The following is a 16,971-nucleotide window of genomic DNA, read 5'->3' on the forward strand; positions in this document are numbered from 1 at the left end:
CTAAATTCTTGCCTAATCACATTATAATTGCCCTTGCCCCATCGATAACTCTTGACCTACGGCCTGTACCTATCCCTTTCCATTGCTAAACTAAGCGTAACTGAATTATGGTCACTCTCTCCAAAGTGCTCACCTACAACTCAATCAAACATCTGGCCTAGTTCATTACCAAGCACCAGATCCAGTGTGGTCTCCCCTCTTGTCGGCCCTTCGACATACTGCATCAGGAAACCCTCCTGTACACATTGGACAAAAACTGATCCATCTGACGTATTAGAGTTATAGCTTTCTAGTCAATGTTGGGGAAGTTAAAGTCCCCCTAATGACCATCCTGTTCCTTTCACTTCTACCCAGAATCATTTTGCCAATCCTCTCCTCTCCAAAGTTCTTTCAGCCACCGTTAAAATATCCTTGACTAACAAGGCCACACCTCCCCCTCTTTTACTGCCTTGCCTGTTCTTAATGAAAGATCTAAACCCTGGAACCTACAACATCCATTCCTCACCCTGCTGTATCCATGTCTCCGAAATGGCTACAACATCGAAGTCCAAGTATAAACGGAACACATGCTTACAAGTTGAAGTTGAAGGGCAGAAAAGAGAGAGAGTTTCCCCACAGCTCCCCGTTGAACTTCCCAGTTCAAGACTCAACTAAAAGTGCTCAGTTCAGCTCAGCTAGAGAGCTGACCATGCCACTTTCATTATACAGGTCACTTCTAAAACATGACCACTTTAACCTGAAGTCTCATCTGTTTACATATAAACAAAAGGCCTCTCAAAATCCTTTTCATCTCTGTCCCAACCCAGACTGATTGGAATCCGGCATGGTTTATTGCCCCTCCCATAAATATCAAGGTCAGAGTCTCCTTGAGCCAAGGAACAGGTTTTAGTAAAAAAGGGACTAGCTTTGTGACACCTGGTGTTGTGTGACCGTTAACTGTTGGACTATAACCTGGTGTTGTGTGGCCTTTGACAGTTGGACTATAACCTGGTGTTGTGTGACTGTTAACTGTTGGACTATAACCTGGTGTTGTGTGACCTTTGACAGTTGGACTATAACCTGGTGTTGTGTGACCTTTGACAGTTGGACTATAACCTGGTGTTGTGTGACCGTTAACTGTTGGACTATAATCTGATAATTCTGTTAATTCAATTTTTAGATTAGATTCAGTCTAAACATTATGTCACAGTCAGCAGCACATGTGGGGCTAACACCTTCAATACATCATCTGGACTGACACCAATTGTTAAAGTTCACTTGACAATGTAACTTTTAAAAAACAGGTTTTGTGATTTACATATGAAAGAAGTGAAACTATCATGGTCATTCTAACAGATGAGACTCAACAAACAATCAAGGTATTTTTCAATGTGTAATTTCTGTTATATCACACTGTAAACTTTTGCTCTAAATTAGTGTGTCTTACAATTGTTCCTCCACAACCACCTGCTGAAGGAGCAGTGCTCAGAGAGTCAGTGCTATGACCTGGTGTTGTGTGATGTTTATCTTTCTCCATCCCAGTCCAACACCAGCACCTCCACATTGGGCCTAGACCCTGGTGTCATGTGACCTTTAACCGCGGGAAGACTACATTTCCCGGCGTGCTCTGGGCGCGTCAGTTCTGACGCATGCGCAATGAGGTCTGCGGCCTAGCGCAAGAGGCGACCGCGGTCTCGAGTCCGGGGCTGAGGCGGCGGCGGCTGTCGGCTTGGCTCATGGCACTGAGTGTAGTCCGCTGGGGCGGGCCGGCTGCGCTGTCCCTGCGGGGAAAGGGCCGGGCCCTGTCCCGGGCGACCGCACCGTTCCGCCCGGGCCGAGTGGCGGTTCTCAGCAAAACCACCCGCTTCGAGTTCGAGCAGGAGCGGGGCCGCGCGGAGGGAGAGAGGCGGAGGGAGCTCCGGGAGAGGGTGAGGGCCGGGAGAGGGTGAGGGGCCGGGAGAGGGTGAGGGGCCGGGAGGGGGAGGGGGAGGGGGAGGGGGAGAGGGTGGGGGCCGGGAGGGGGAGAGGGTGGGGGAGGGGGAGAGGGTGGGGGCCGGGAGGGGGAGAGGGTGGGGGAGAGGGAGAGGGAGAGGGTGGGGGCCGGGAGAGGGAGAGGGTGGGGGCCGGGAGAGGGAGAGGGTGGGGGAGAGGGAGAGGGTGGGGGAGAGGGAGAGGGAGAGGGTGGGGGCCGGGAGGGGGAGAGGGTGGGGGCCGGGAGAGGGAGAGGGTGGGGGCCGGGGGGGGGGAGGGGCCGGGAGGGGGAGGGAGAGGGAGAGGGGGAGGGCCGGGGGGAGAGGGGGAGGGCCGGGGGGGGAGATGGAGGGCCGGGGGGGGGGGGGCTGGGTGGGTGAGGGTCCGGGGTGGGGAGTGAGGGGTCCCTGGGGGTGAGGGTCCCAGAGGCAGGGGGGGTGTGTGTGTGTGTGAATATCTTTTAAGAAGTGGATTGATTTTGGGCAGGGTGTTGGGGAGTCCCAGGGTTAGGTGTGAATGTGGAATTTGAAACACAGACAGATGGAGTGGAGGAGTATACTCGGGGATGGAGTGGGGTGTCATGATTTACATAGAGGCTCCTATTATGTTCATAACCAGGAGTTTTCAGTATGTTTTGAGGATATTGTCAGGATGCAGTGTGTTCAATTGAATCAAGGCTGTTTGATTACTTTATCCAATAGTCTGTCCCTGCAGCAGGATGTGTGCATGAACAATTGTAATTCTGGCTAATACCTCAGGATTTTCATTAGCCTCACATTCTCACACAGCCTATCTGTTCTGTTCCATGTACATGCTTGTTTTGGGGTATATCTCCTTTTGTTGCTGTATTTCATGCCTCTCGCTGCCCAGTCTAATGCAGCTCCATTGTGTTTGTTTGCAGCTTGCTACAAAAGGATCCAGTTACAATGGGTTACTGGAGCGACACACTGTTCACAGTGCCAACGTCCAGCATGTGGTGGACACTCTACAGTAAGGAGCAATTTCTTCCCATGTGGAAATTGTGTAGATTCTGGATTAGAGTGGTGCTGGAAAAGCACAGCAGTTCAGGCAGCATCCAAGGAGCAGGAAAATCGACTTTTCGGGCAGAAATCTCCAAACCTCATGTGATATTGTAAAGTGTTAATTGTTGGAAACTTTAAATAGGATAAAAGGTCAGCATAACATCAAGGGCCAAAGGGCCTGTACTATGCTGTACTGATCTATGTTCTATAACATCAGATTGTTCAAAAATGGGGAGCGTCATAGAGATGTGCAGCATGGAAAGGGGGATAAGCCTGACATCTAAAGACAATCAGCCTAATGTCGGTGCTGAGGAAACCTATTGAAAGATTATCAAAATTAGTCATAATTTGGAAAATCACAGTTTAATAAGTGAAAGTCAGCAAATCAAAAGCTATTCAGCAAATCCCTGGATCAGCTGAGACCTTGGTGAAAACCCTCACCTCCTCAGTCTTGCCCTCTGCTGATGATCCTCATGTTAAACTCACCATCAGCCTAATGAGAAAGTAGTAATGTCCCTATTAGTGAGCCAAGGGCCTGGGTTTAAGTCCCACCTGCTCTGGGAAGTGTGTAATAACATCTCTGAACAGATTGATTAAAAGAGAAATGAATAAAGCAGACCCCAACTCCATTTTGATTTAGTCCCTAGCCTCTCTCCCTACACCCCTCACTTTTGAAGGTTTGCATTGAGTCCGTGGTTAGGAAAGCAAATGTAATGTCATTTATCTCAAGAGAGTTGGCATGTAAAAGCAGCGTTGTGCTACAGAAACTTTATAAAGCTCTGGTTAGGTCCCATTTAAAAACTGTGTCCAATTTTGGGCCCCACACCTCAGGAGGGACATACTGGCACTGGAGCGTGTCCAGTGGAGATTCACACGGATGATCCCTGGAATGGTAGGCCTAACGTATGATGAACTGCTGAGGATCTAGGGATTGTATTCATTAGAGTTTAGAAGGTTGAGGGGAGATCTAATAGAAACTTACAAGATTATGCATGGCTTAGAAAGGGTGGACACTGGGAAATTGTTTCCTTCAGGCAGGGAGACTAGGACCCATGGGCACAGCCTTAAAATTAGAGGGGGTCAATTCAAAACAGAAATGAGACATTTGTTCAGCCAGAGAGTGATGGGCCTGTGGAATTCATTGCCACGGAATGCAGTGGAGGCCAGGACATTAAATTGTTAAAAGGCAGAGATTGATAAATTCTTAATCTCGCAAGGAATTAAGAGAAATGGGGAGAGTGCAGGTAAATGTAGTTGAAATGCCCATCAGCCATGATTGAATGGCAGAGTGGACTCGATGGGCCGAATGGCCTTACTTCTACTCCTATGTCTTATGGTCTTAATGGGCTTTCAAAGTCTGTGAGAAGATTTGAAGCTCGGGTGCTCGTTGTTGTGGTTCTGTTCGCCGAGCTGGGAATTTGTCTTGCAAACGTTTCGTCCCCTGTCTAGGTGACATCCTCAGTGCTTGGGAGCCTCCTGTGAAGCGCTTCTGTGCTGTTTCCTCCGGCATTTATAGTGGCCTGTCTCTGCCGCTTCCGGTTGTCAGTTCCAGCTGTCCGTTGCAGTGGTCGGTATATTGGGTCCAGGTCGATGTGTTTGTTGATACAGTCTGTGGATGAGTGCCATGCCTCTAGGAATTCCCTGGCTGTTCTCTGTTTGGCTTGTCCTATAATAATAGTGTTGTCCCAGTCGAATTCATGTTGCTTGTCATCTGTGTGTGTGGCTACTAAGGATAGCTGGTCGTGTCGTTTCGTGGCTAGTTGGTGTTCGTGTATATGGATCGTTAGCTGTCTTCCTGTTTGTCCGATGTAGTGTTTTCTGCAGTCCTTGCATGGGATTTTGTACACTACATTGGTTTTGCTCATGCTGGGTATCGGGTCCTTTGTTCTGGTGAGTTGTTGTCGGAGGGTGGCTGTTGGTTTGTGTGCTGTTATGAGTCCTAGTGGTCGCAGTAGTCTGGCTGTCAGTTCAGAAATGCTCCTGATGTATGGTAGTGTGGCTAGTCCTGTGGGTTGTGGCATGTCCTCGTTCCGTTGTCTCTCCCTTAGGCATCTGTTGATGAAATTGCGAGGGTATCCGTTTTTGGCGAATATTTTGTATAGGTGTACCTCTTCCTCTTTTTGTAGTTCTGGTGTGCAGCAGTGTGTTGTGGCCCTTTTGAATAGTGTCCTGATGCAACTTCTTTTGTGTGTGTTGGGGTGGTTGCTTTCATAATTTACTACGAAACTACTAAAGCACCCACCCCAACACACACAAAAGAAGTTGCATCAAGACACTGTTCAAAAGAGCCACAACACACTGCAGCACACCAGAACTACAAAAAGAGGAAGAAGAACACCTATACAATGTATTTGCCAAAAACGGATACCCGCGCAATTTCATCAACAGATGCCTCAGGGAAAGACAACGGAACGAGGACATGCCACAAACCAAAGGACTAGCCACACTACCATACATCAGGAGCATTTCTGAACTGACAGCCAGACTACTGCGACCACTAGGACTCATAACAGCACACAAACCAACAGCCACCCTCCGACAACAACTCACCAGAACGAAGGACCCGATACCCAACATGAGCAAAACCAATGTAGTGTACAAAATCCCATGCAAGGACTGCAGAAAACACTACATAGGACAAACAGGAAGACAGTTAACGATCCGTATACACGAACACCAACTAGCCACGAAACGACACGACCAGCTATCCTTAGTAGCCACACACACCAATGACAAGCAACATGAATTCGACTGGGACAACACTATTATTATAGGGCAAGCCAAACAGAGAACAGCCAGGGAATTCCTAGAGGCATGGCACGCATCCACAGATTCAATCAATCAGCACATCGACCTGGACCCAATATACCGACCACTGCAACGGACAGCTGGAACTGACAACCGGAAGCGGCAGAGACAGGCCACTATAAATGCCGGAGGAAACAGCACAGAAGCGCTTCACAGGAGGCTCCCAAGCACTGAGGATGTCACCGAGACAGGGGACGAAACGTCTGCAACACAAATTCCCAGCTCGGCGAACAGAACCACAACAACTTAATGGGCTTTGCTGTAAATATTGAATTGGCTAAACAAGTGTTTTTATTGGTGGTGGTTAATGTTTATAAAGGGAAAAAAAAGTTACTGTGATTTTGCTGGTGGGAAGGTTGCTCAGTTGTGTGTGATAACAGTCAAGATTAAAGTGGTGTTGGAAAAGCACAACATGTCAGGCAGCATCCGAGGAGCAGGAAAATCGACGTTTAGTGCAAAAGCCCTTCAGCAGGATGCTGCCTGACTTGCTGTGCTTTTCCAGCACCACTCTAATCTTGACTCAGATCTGCAATACCTACTTCTGCCCTGTGTGTTATATCACTTGAATTGAATTAGCTTTATTGTCAAAATGTACTCCAATGAGTCCAGTGAAAAGTTCATAAGTTGCCACTTGCAGCACCATCTTAGGTACAAAGGTATCTAGGTACAATCCTTAGTTACAGAATAGAGAAATGAAGAAAAAATGTGACATTACAGCTATACACAGAATGACCATAGGTCAGAAAAAGAAGCAGCAAAGTTATAAAGACAAACCTCGCAGTCTCTTTCCCAGGGCTCAGTGCAACAGACCAGTGCATGGGGCCTTCACTGAGTCTGACCACTGGCTGCTGCCACCCTCCACACCGGGATGCTGATTGTTGGTGTCTCTACTTCAGAGGCTGGGAATCGGAGACCAGAGCTAGGTGTCCAAGATCGAGAATCCAAGAAAACAGAAGGGGAGGAGGAAACTACAGAAGGGAGAAAGCAAAAAGGACAAAGAATGGGCAGAACAGTTCAGCTACCATCCTAGTGGCTTTAAAAAGGGAATCAGACCAGACCCAGTCAACCTTCAATTCCATTTTGATTTAGTGCCTTCCTGTTCTCCCTCCACCTCCCTTTTGATGGTTTGCATTGCCCATAATGGGCTTCAGTTGCAAATAATTAATTGGTTACACTGGTGGTGGTTAGAGTTTAGAAAAACCTAACAAAAGAGTCAAGGTGATTTTGGTGGTGGGACGGTCACTCAGTCGTGTGTGATAGCAAATCTAAGTATACTTTTCCAAAGAAAAATCCAGAAAGGGTGTTGTGGCACAGTGGTAGTGTCTCTATCTCTGAACTAGGAGGTTTGAGTTTCAAGTGCCCCCTGCCCCAGAGGTGGACTGAAGAATAATGCAGACCCTGGGATATATCTGCAGAAGTGTCTGTCCCGAGCTGGGACTTTGTCTGTTGTTGAAGTGGAGTACCATATTCCTTTCCTTTCAGGCTTCCTGAGTTCCATAAAAGGGAAGTGAAAGATGGGTCTAGGCAGGCTTGCTGCGAAGAGAAAGATAAAAACTAAGGGGCATAGTTTGAAAAAGTGATCTGTCATTTAATGCAAAGATGAGGAGACATTTTTTTTCAGTGTCAGGTATTCATGGAAATCTCTTCCCCAGAGTTTTGAGGAAGTGGGACATTGATTATGGGGCAGTTAAGAGTCCGCTACATCACTGTGGGTCTGGAGTCACATGTCAGCCAGACCAGATAAGGATGGCTGTTTTCACTCCCTTAAGGACATCAGTGAACCAGTTGGGTTTTTCCTGACAATTGGAAATGGTTTCACGGTCATCATTAAACTTATTTCCCGATTATTATTGAATTTAAATTCCACCATCTGCCAGGAAGGAATTTGAACTGGGGTCTCTGGGTTAATAGTCTAGCAATAATATTACAATGCCACCACCACTATCACCATGCCTCGCCCAAAAAAACATCTGCTGCTTCTATCCTCTGGGCTGTATATATCCTTGATTCACCATGTGTCCTAGACAGGTCACTTGCATCTTACTGGGTTTGCTGTCCGAGATAGAGCGCAGGTCAGCTGAATGTCCTTTCAGAATAGAATCGCAGTTTATTGTCATGTTTATTTTTACAATACAACGCAAAAGGTTAAATAGGAGGCCATACCATGGCACCTAGATTAATGACAGAAGTCATTAACTGAGAAGAAAATGTAAACGTTCATCAGAGTTTAATTAATGACTCCTGAGTTTGGGGTATGCTGGAGCTACCAGTTCCCTCAAGTGATTTCTCACTTCCCACCAGGTGGAATACTATACAATGGGAGAATCCTGGATTAGTGGTGGTGGAAGAGCACAGCAGTTCGGTCAGCAACCAACGAGCAGCGAAATCGACGTTTCGGGCAAAAGCTCTTCATCAGGAATAAATGGGAGAATCCTGCCAATACTTCTTGGAACAATGGCTGGGCACTCAATACCAGTCGGTATGATTTGACACTGGTATAATCTCTCTGGAGTTGTGAAGGTCGGAAAGGGACAAAGGGAATAGGAACATGTCAGGATCCTTTGAATAAATCTATCTCGGTAATATAGGGCGTTTATGGAGTCTTATCAATGCAATCTTCCAGCCAGGATATGAGGAAGGAGACAGTGGTCTGGTTAGTGCATTAACTTCTCTGGGATCAGTGGAAAGCTTTGAGGAGCTGTTGGATGTGGCCCTCTGTCAGTGTGGCAGAGGACTTCACTTGGGTCACATTCAGGTGGACCTGAGATGTTCTGGAATATTCCAGAAATGAAATGACTGCAGGTCTGAGTGAGGAGAGCAAATGGGGGAGAATTGGACAAAGTTCCTCACTCCTGTTTTGTTGGATAGGAATCTTAGGAACAGCCTCTGGGAAATGGGTAAACATTTACAGATTGGAAAGGATTTACTAATAACTCTGTGTTGGATGGTCATCCTACACAATTCATTAACACCATGTTGAATGGTTCCTCAAAAAACATTGCAGGTAGGAGTTTTGCACAGCTTGGAAGGTATGACAGAGTCTTTGAAAATCCAGTGGTGAGTGCAGGAGGACATGCAATGAGCAGCACCAGGCATACCTAAAAATAAAGTGTCAACTGAGTGAAGCACCAAACAGGGCGATTTGTAAGCCAAATAGCATATGACCATGAGCATAAGCAGCAACTGATTCAACAACCAGCAGATCAGATCTGAGCTCTGCCTTCCTGCCTCCTTGGCCTTCTCCAGTGGTCCCCAGCATCACTGATACCAGTCTTCAGTCAATTCAATTCACTCCACATGAAATCAAGAAACAGTTGGAGGCACAGAATACTGCAAAGGCGATGGACCCTGACAACATTCTGGCAGCACCAGACATACCACACAATAAGATGTCAGCCTGGTCAAGCTATCAAACAGGACAACTTGCATAGGTGAAAGTGAAAACTGCAGATGCTGGAGATCAGAGTCGAGAGTGTGCAGCTGGAAAAGCACAGCAGGTCAGGCAGCATCCGAGGAGCAGGAGAGTCAACATTTTGGGCAAGAGCCCTTCATCAGGAGTGAGGCTAAGAGCTGAGGGGGTGGTGAGATATAAATGGGAGGGGGCTGGGGCTGAGAGAAAGGTAGCTGAGAGTAACGAGTCTGTTTCAGGATGTGGCTGAAGAGCTTCAGAGCAGAGGAGATGATCTCCTGGCGGGGTGCAGTGAGAGAAACTCACTGAGATCCTTGTAGAGAGAGGAGGAAAATGTCTTCAGGGTAGGCATCCTTGGAAGAGGCTTCGCAGTGAGGTTAAAGGGCTTTTGCCCGAAACGTTGATTTCGCTGCTCGTTGGATGCTGCCTGAACTGCTGTGCTCTTCCAGCACCACTAATCCAGTATTTGATTTTCAGCATCTGCAGTCATTGTTTTTACCTTTAAAATAAACTAGGCAAAGGTGAGGACTGCAGATGGAGACTAGTGTTGAGAGTGTGGTGCTGGAAAAGCACAACAGGTTGAGCAGGAAAACCGACCTTTTGGGCAAAAGCCCTTTGTCAGGACTGAGGACTACTTGAATGCCAAACAGCATAAGCAGCAAGTGATAGACGGAGCTACACAATTGCACAACCAATGAATCAGATCTACACTCTGCAGTCTTGCCACGTGCAGTTATGAATGGTGGTGGACAATTAAACAGCTCATTGCAGGAGGAGGTGGAAACTTCACAAAAATGATAGAAGAGCCCAGCACATCAGGGCAAAAGATAAGGCTGGAGCTTTTGCAGCAATCTTCAGCCGAAGTATCGAGTGGATGATCCATCTCGGGCTCCTCCAGTGGTCCCCAGCATCACCAAAACCAGTCTTCAGCCAATTTGATTCACTCCATGTGATAGGAAGAAACAATTGAAGACACTACAACATTTGACAGTAGGACTTAAGACTTGTGCTTCAGAGCTTGCCGCTCCCTTAGCCAAGCTGTTCCATTACATTACAGCATTGGCGCCTACCTGACAATGTAGAAAACTTACCAGGTATGTCCTGTACATAAAAAGCAAATCCAACCTGGCTAATTACCGTCCCATCAGTCTACTTTCAATCATCAGTAAAGTGATGAAAAGTGTCATCAGCAGTACTGGAATCATGGGTATCGGGGCCAAAATGTCCACTGGTTCGAGTCATACCTGACACATAGGGAGATGGTCATGGTTGATGGATGTCAGTCAGTTCAGCTCCAGGACATCTCTGCAGGAGTCCCTCAGGGTAGTGTCCTAGGCCCAACCATCTTCAGCTGCTTCATCAATGACCTTTGCTCCATCATAAAGTCAGAAATGGGAATGTTCCCTGATGGATTGTGCAATGTTCAGTACTGTTTGTAACTCCTCAGATACTGAAGCAGTCCATGTTAAATGAAACAAGACCTAGATAATATCCAGGCTTGCGCTAACAAGTGACAAGTAACATTTGTGCCACACGAATGTGAGGCTCAATCCATTTCCATTAAGGGACAATCTAATCACCACCCCTTGACGTTCAATGGTGTTACCATCACTTAATCCTCCATTATTAAGATCCTGGGGACTATCATTGACCAGATACTCACCTCCTGATTCCTCAAAGTCTGTCCACTATCTGCAAGGCATAAGCCAGGAGTGTGATGGAATACTCCCCACTTGCCTGGATGGGTGCAGCCTCATTAACATTCAAGAAGATTGATACCATCTAGGCACCGCTTGATTGGTACCACATCCACAAACATCCCCTCCCTCCACCTCCAACACTCAGTAGCAGCAGTGTGTACTATCTACAAGATGCGATGCAGACATTAACCCAAGATCCTCAGGCAGCACCTTCCAAATCCACAACCACTTCCATCTAGAAGGACAAGGACATCAGATACATGGAAACACTACCCCTGCAAGTTCCCCTCCAAGCCATTCACCATCCTGACTTGGAAATATATCGCCGTTCCTTCAGTGTCGCTGGGTCAAAATCCTAGAATTCCCTCCCTAAGGGACATTGTGGGTCTACCTACAGCACATGGACTCCAGCAGTTCAAGTGGGCAGCTCACCCCCACCTTCTCAAGGGTAACTAGGAATGGGTAATATGTGACACCCATATCTCACAAATGAATAAAAATGAATATCGAGTGGGCAGGTAACGTTCTGACCACACAAAGGCAATGATTATCATCAACAAGAGAAAGCCAGGGATCCTTGATGCCACACTGAGTCAAAATGAGGCCTTGATGTCAAAGGCTGTCCCTCTCCCCTACCCTCTGGAATCCAGCTCTTCTGTCCATGTTTGACCCAAGGCTGGAATGAGGTCAGGAACTGAGTGACCCTGGGGAACCCAAACTGGGTGTCCATCACGTTACTGAGGATTGAGAGTAGACTAATGGTGCAGTGATTGGCTGAGTTGGACTTCTGAGCTTAAAAATGTGTTGCTGGAAAAGCACAGCAGGTCAGGTAGCATCAAAGGAGCAGGAGAATCGATGTTTCGGGCATAAACTCTTCTTCAGGATTTCTCCTGCTTTTTCTATAGAGGAATAGCAGTAGGCCATTGAGCCCCTCAGGCATTCACTGACATCATGGCTTCACAAAAATTTAAACAAAACTTCACAGAAATTTTCAGAGACAAACTGGGTCAGTGGGACTGACAGCATTGCTGTGTAATAAGCTAGTGTGGACTGAGTGCCTTCTATCATCATGGGTTCTTACTGTCTAACAGCATTGTTGGCGTGAGTTCAGTATGGCTACAGGAACTGATGTGGGGCTAACCCTCTGTGTTGCTCTCCTTTTTTCAGTAAGGAAGGAATCGAGGTTCGTCTGGTGAAGCGCAGAGATTACACTGAGGAAATCGTGCAATGGGCTGATGCCATCGTATCTGCTGGAGGTAATAGCAGCGACATTCCAGTTTGCAGTGTGTGATTGGGGCTGGCTCTTCAGGAGATGTGTTATGGAGAGTTTTGTCACTGCTGCTTTGCAAACTCTCTTCTTTCCCTACCCTCCTTTGCTGGGAGCTATTTGAGGAATTTCTTAAGAAGACATGAGAGAGTTGACTGGACTGTACCTGGAATGAGCAAGTTTGGGGAAATATCAGATGGGCCAGGATTGTATCTGCTGGAGTTTAGAACAGTAAGAAAAAAGAAATAGGAGCAGGTAGGCCATTGCTTGCCGTGCCATTCTGTAAGATCAGGGCTGATCTGTCCCAGGCCTCAACTCTTGTACCAGATCCCTATTGCCCTCAACTCCTCCTAAGAGGCGATGGAGGTAGAACGATGGAAATGCTTGAGAACCTGGGGGGGTGGTGACCAGGTGGATGAGGTGAGGATGTTTTGTCTTAGGAATCATGATTTGGAGATGCTGGTGTTGGACTGTGGTGTACAAAGTTAAAAGTCACACAACACCAGGTTATAGTCCAACAGGTTTTATTGGAAGCACTAGCTTTTGGAACACTGCTCCTTCAAGTGGTTCCTCTTGGGAGGAAATCGACAACAAGGGGGCACTGATTTTTTAAAAAATCAGAGGTTACCCATTTCATACACAAACGAGTCGAAACATTTTTTTACAGAAATAGTTTTCCTGGAAAGGTAATGGAAGGTATGTTATTGAATATTTTTAAGGCAGTCGTGGATAGCTTTGTGCTCCACAAGAGGGTGACGGTTATCAGGTGTAAGTGGAACTGTGCATTGAGGTTACAATCAGACCAGCAATGATCTTATAAAGAGCAGAGCAGACTCAAGGGGCAGAGTGGCCTTGTCTTTATTTATATATTTATATTAAAGCTCTCTGTACGCTTAAACTGAATGCAAAGTTCTCTGTACACTGTAACCATTAAACACTCCCAGGACAGGACCAGCATGGGGTTAGGTACTGAGTAAACTGCCTGCACTTTTAAACTGAAAGGAAAATTCTTACCCACTGTCTGTATCAGACACTCCTAGGGCAGGACAGCATGGGATTAGAAACAAAGTTCTGTTTCAGTGAAGTTGTTACGGTCATGGAGCAGGTACAGTTATTAACTCAAGGAAGCCTAGGACTGAGGGAGATGGGTGGTCTGCCCAAAGGAGGGAAATGTGAACCAGCCCCACGTGCGAGAGGGAGTGAAGGGAGGAGAGGGAGTGAGGGGGGAAGTTGGAGGAGGAGAAGCTCCCCCCATGAAGGCTAAAGGGCCTGTGTGTGATTGAGCTGACTGTGATCTGTCTGATTCTGTGCAGGGGATGGCACCATGCTGCTGTCAGCCAGCAAAGTGTTTGGGCAGATCAAACCTGTCATTGGAGTCAACACGGACCCAGAAAGGTAAAGGGCTGTCACTGATGGAGTGCAGGCTGAAACGCTGTGCTGCAGGAGGGAGAGGTGGACACCCAGTGTTTGGGATGGGGGAGGCAGGGAGTTCACTGAGATGGGGACTGAGAGGTTTGGCAGGGAATGGGGGATCTGCAGGGCATGATGGGAAGGGGTGGTTTGCTGTGGTGGGTGGAAAGGAATGTTGTGATTGGGTGGGCGGGTATCAATCAGGTCTGCGCCTTGTTGGAACATAGGATTTAGGAGAAAGAGTAGATAATTTAGCCCTTTGAGTCCGCTCAGCCCTTTAACATGATCATGGTTGATCTTCCTTTGGTCTCCACCCTACATTCTTGCCTGCTCCCCATAACTTTTATCCCACTTTTCATCAGAAAGATATCCATTTCTTTGTTGAGTCTGTTGATTTGATTCTGCCTCCACTGTACTCTGGGGCAGTGAGTTCCACAGATTCACAACCCTTTGAGCAAAGTGATTTCTTCTCATCCCAGTTTTGGGCCTACCTCCTCTCACTCCATATCTATGACCTCTTGTTTAAGATTGTCCCACAAGGGGGAACAACTGTTGAATATCCACATTATCAATCCCCTTCAGCATTTTAAATCCCTCAATCAGATCCATCCCCTCATTCTTCTGAACTCCGGTAGTACAAGCCCAAGCTATTGAACTGCTCCTCATACATTAAAAGGAACCACAGTTGTGGAGTTGTCTAATCTTGAGCATCAGGCATCCAGAGGGACTCCAAAGCCTTAGACAAAATACTAAATAGGCATACTAAAGTACCTGATACCAAACTGGGTGGGGAAGCAGGCTGTGATGAGGAGATAAAGAGTTTAAAGATGGATATTGACAGGTTGGGAAAATGGACCAGAATCTGGCAGATGGAGTTTAATCTCAGAAAATGTGAGGCTGTCCATTCTGGCTGGAAAAATAAAGGGCAAATTATTATTAAAATGGGCAGCAGTCTCAAAATGCGTCAGTGCGAGGGATCTGGATGTTTTTGAGCATGAATCGCAGAAAGCAGGTATGCAGGTGTGGTATAGAATAAGAAAGGCAAATGGAATCCTGACATTTATTGCAAAAAGACAGGATTATAAAAGTAGTGTTGTTACAGTAATATGAGATGTTGGTGAGAACACACCTGGAATAGTGTCCAGTTTTTGTCTCCTTACTTGAGGAACAATGTGATGGCACTGGAGTTGGTTCAGACGATATTGAAGCTTTGGTATGGGTGTAAAAGAGAATGAAATGGTGCAAGGGAGGAGGGGCTTTGGTTAGAGGGTGTGATTGGGAAAGCTGGGTTTGTTTTCCTTTGCTTGAGAAGGTCAAAAGGATATTTCTGTATAATTTTAGCACAGTAAATAGAGATACATTTTTACAGCGGGAGCCAAGTTAATAACCAGAGGACAATGCTGGCAGCCAGTGACACCCACAAATAAACATTTTTAAAAATGAAGGTACAGCAATTGACAAAAGAATCTGATCACATTGAGGCAATGCCAGGCAGGAGGAGGCCATCTGGCTCATTGAATCAATAGCTGGTTTCTGAAGCAATCCAGTCAGCCTCGTCCCCTCACTCTGTCCTCAGAAAATGGAGCAGAATTGGGTCATTTAGTCCTTCTAGCCTGCTCCACCATTCAGTATAATCACAGCTGATCATCCAAGTCAGTACCCTGTTCCCATTTTCTCTCCAAATCATTTCAACATAAACTCCTACCGCAGGGAAACAGACCCTTCAGTCCAACTGGTCTGTGCAGTCTATAATCCCAAACTAAACTAGTCCCACCTGCCTGCACATGGCGCATATCCCTCCAGACATTTCTTCTTCATGTAGTTATTCAAGTTTTTTAAAATATTGTAACTGTACTCTCATGAACTTCATTCCACACACGAGCCAGTGTGTTTCAAGAATAAAGTTGCCCCTCATGTCCATTTTAAGTCTTTCTCCTCTCACCTTAAAAATATACCCCTCAGTCTTGAAATCCCGCACCCAGGGAAAAGACACCTACCATTCACCTTACCTATACCCCTTATGATTTTATAAACTTTTATAAGGTTATCCCTTAATTTCCTACACTCCAGTGAAAAATGTTCCGGCCTCCGCTTATAACTCAAACCCTCCATTCCTGGTGAGATCCTGGTAAATCTCCTCTGAGCCCTCTCTAGTTTAGAAATATCTTTCCTATAACAGGATGACCAGAATTGAGTACAGTACTCCAGCAGAGGCCTCATCAACATCCTGGTAACCTCAACATGACATCCCAACTCCATATACTCAAAACTCGCTTAGGGGTTAGCACTACCACCTCTCAGTGCCAGGGACAGGGTTCCATTCCACCCTTGGGCAACTGTCTGGAGTTGTACATTCTCCCGTGTCTGTGGGTTTCATCTGGGTGCTCCGATTTCCTGCTGAAGTCCAAAGATGTGCAGGTTAGGTGGATTGGCTATGGTAAATTACCCACCATGTTCAAGGATGTGTAAATTAGGTGTGTTAGCCATGGGAAATGCAGGGAGAGGCAAGGTAGATGGGTGGGATGCTGTTTGGAGGATCAGTATGGGCTCTTTGGGCCAAATAACCTGTTTACACACTGTAGGAATTCTATAATTCAGTGTATGAGCAATGAAAGCAAATGTGCTAACCGCCTTCTTAAGCACCCCGTCTACGTGTGACACAAACGTCAAAGAGCTATGCACCTGAACCCCTAGATCTCTCTGTTCAACAACACTACCCAGGCTCCTACTGTTAATTGTGTAAGTGCTGTCCTTGTTTGTTTTACTAAAATAAAAGACCTCACATTTAAAAAAAATCAAATTCCATCTGCCTCTCCTCAGCCCATTGACCAAATTGATCAAGATCCCAGTGTACTCTTAGATAACCTTCCTCACTGTCCACTATACCACCAATTTTGTTGTCAGCCACAAACTTATTAACCATGCCTTCCATATTCTCATCTAAGTCATTTCTATAAATGACAGACAGAAGTAGCCCCAGCACCAATCCCTGTGGAACATTGCTGATAAAAGACCTTGAGTCTGTAAAGCATTGTCTTTAACCCCACCACTATATCTAACTCCTTGAAAATAATCAGTGTTAGAGAATCCCTTCTAGGATTCTGTAAAATGGTCTTAGCAACAAGTGCATTTGCTCATAAGAAAGTGAAGCAGTGAGTTAGTATCAGGGGATCTTGCTGATCTGTCACTGCTCGGGATTGCACTGAACATGAGCAGTGTTAGACCTTTGAAGGACTGTGTAGCTGTGTAGCTAGCATATAGAATGTATTCAGAAGATATTGAGTGTAAACTAAGGTGATTAAGTTTTGTAGATATTTTTGTTGGGGATTGTGAACAGTGTGCAGGGGCACTCTCAGTTTGGTGAAGAGGTGAAAAGGTGAAATTGTGCCACTGAGTAAGTGCCAG

The 16,971-nt window shown here is 46.3% G+C and overlaps 1 protein-coding gene across 4 annotated transcripts in view; it reads left to right on the forward strand.

Moving 5' to 3' along the window:
- The first annotated feature begins 1,635 nt into the window (after positions 1-1,635).
- Positions 1,636-16,971, forward strand: part of nadk2 (NAD kinase 2, mitochondrial) — a 71,510-nt gene continuing 56,174 nt past the window's right edge. For 3 of the 4 annotated variants that reach the window (XM_072592629.1, XM_072592638.1, XM_072592645.1), the window contains exons 1-4: positions 1,636-1,907; positions 2,852-2,940; positions 12,057-12,145; positions 13,470-13,551. In XM_072592629.1, the coding sequence (XP_072448730.1) occupies positions 1,716-1,907; positions 2,852-2,940; positions 12,057-12,145; positions 13,470-13,551 (452 nt within the window). In that variant the 5' untranslated portion in view covers positions 1,636-1,715. Of the gene's footprint in view, positions 1,908-2,851; positions 2,941-8,081; positions 8,260-12,056; positions 12,146-13,469; positions 13,552-16,971 lie in introns of those variants that run through there. The other variant, XM_072592653.1, reaches the window with a different exon arrangement.

This window comes from Chiloscyllium punctatum, chromosome 2, assembly GCF_047496795.1.
Source record: "Chiloscyllium punctatum isolate Juve2018m chromosome 2, sChiPun1.3, whole genome shotgun sequence".
Lineage (NCBI taxonomy): Eukaryota > Metazoa > Chordata > Chondrichthyes > Orectolobiformes > Hemiscylliidae > Chiloscyllium > Chiloscyllium punctatum.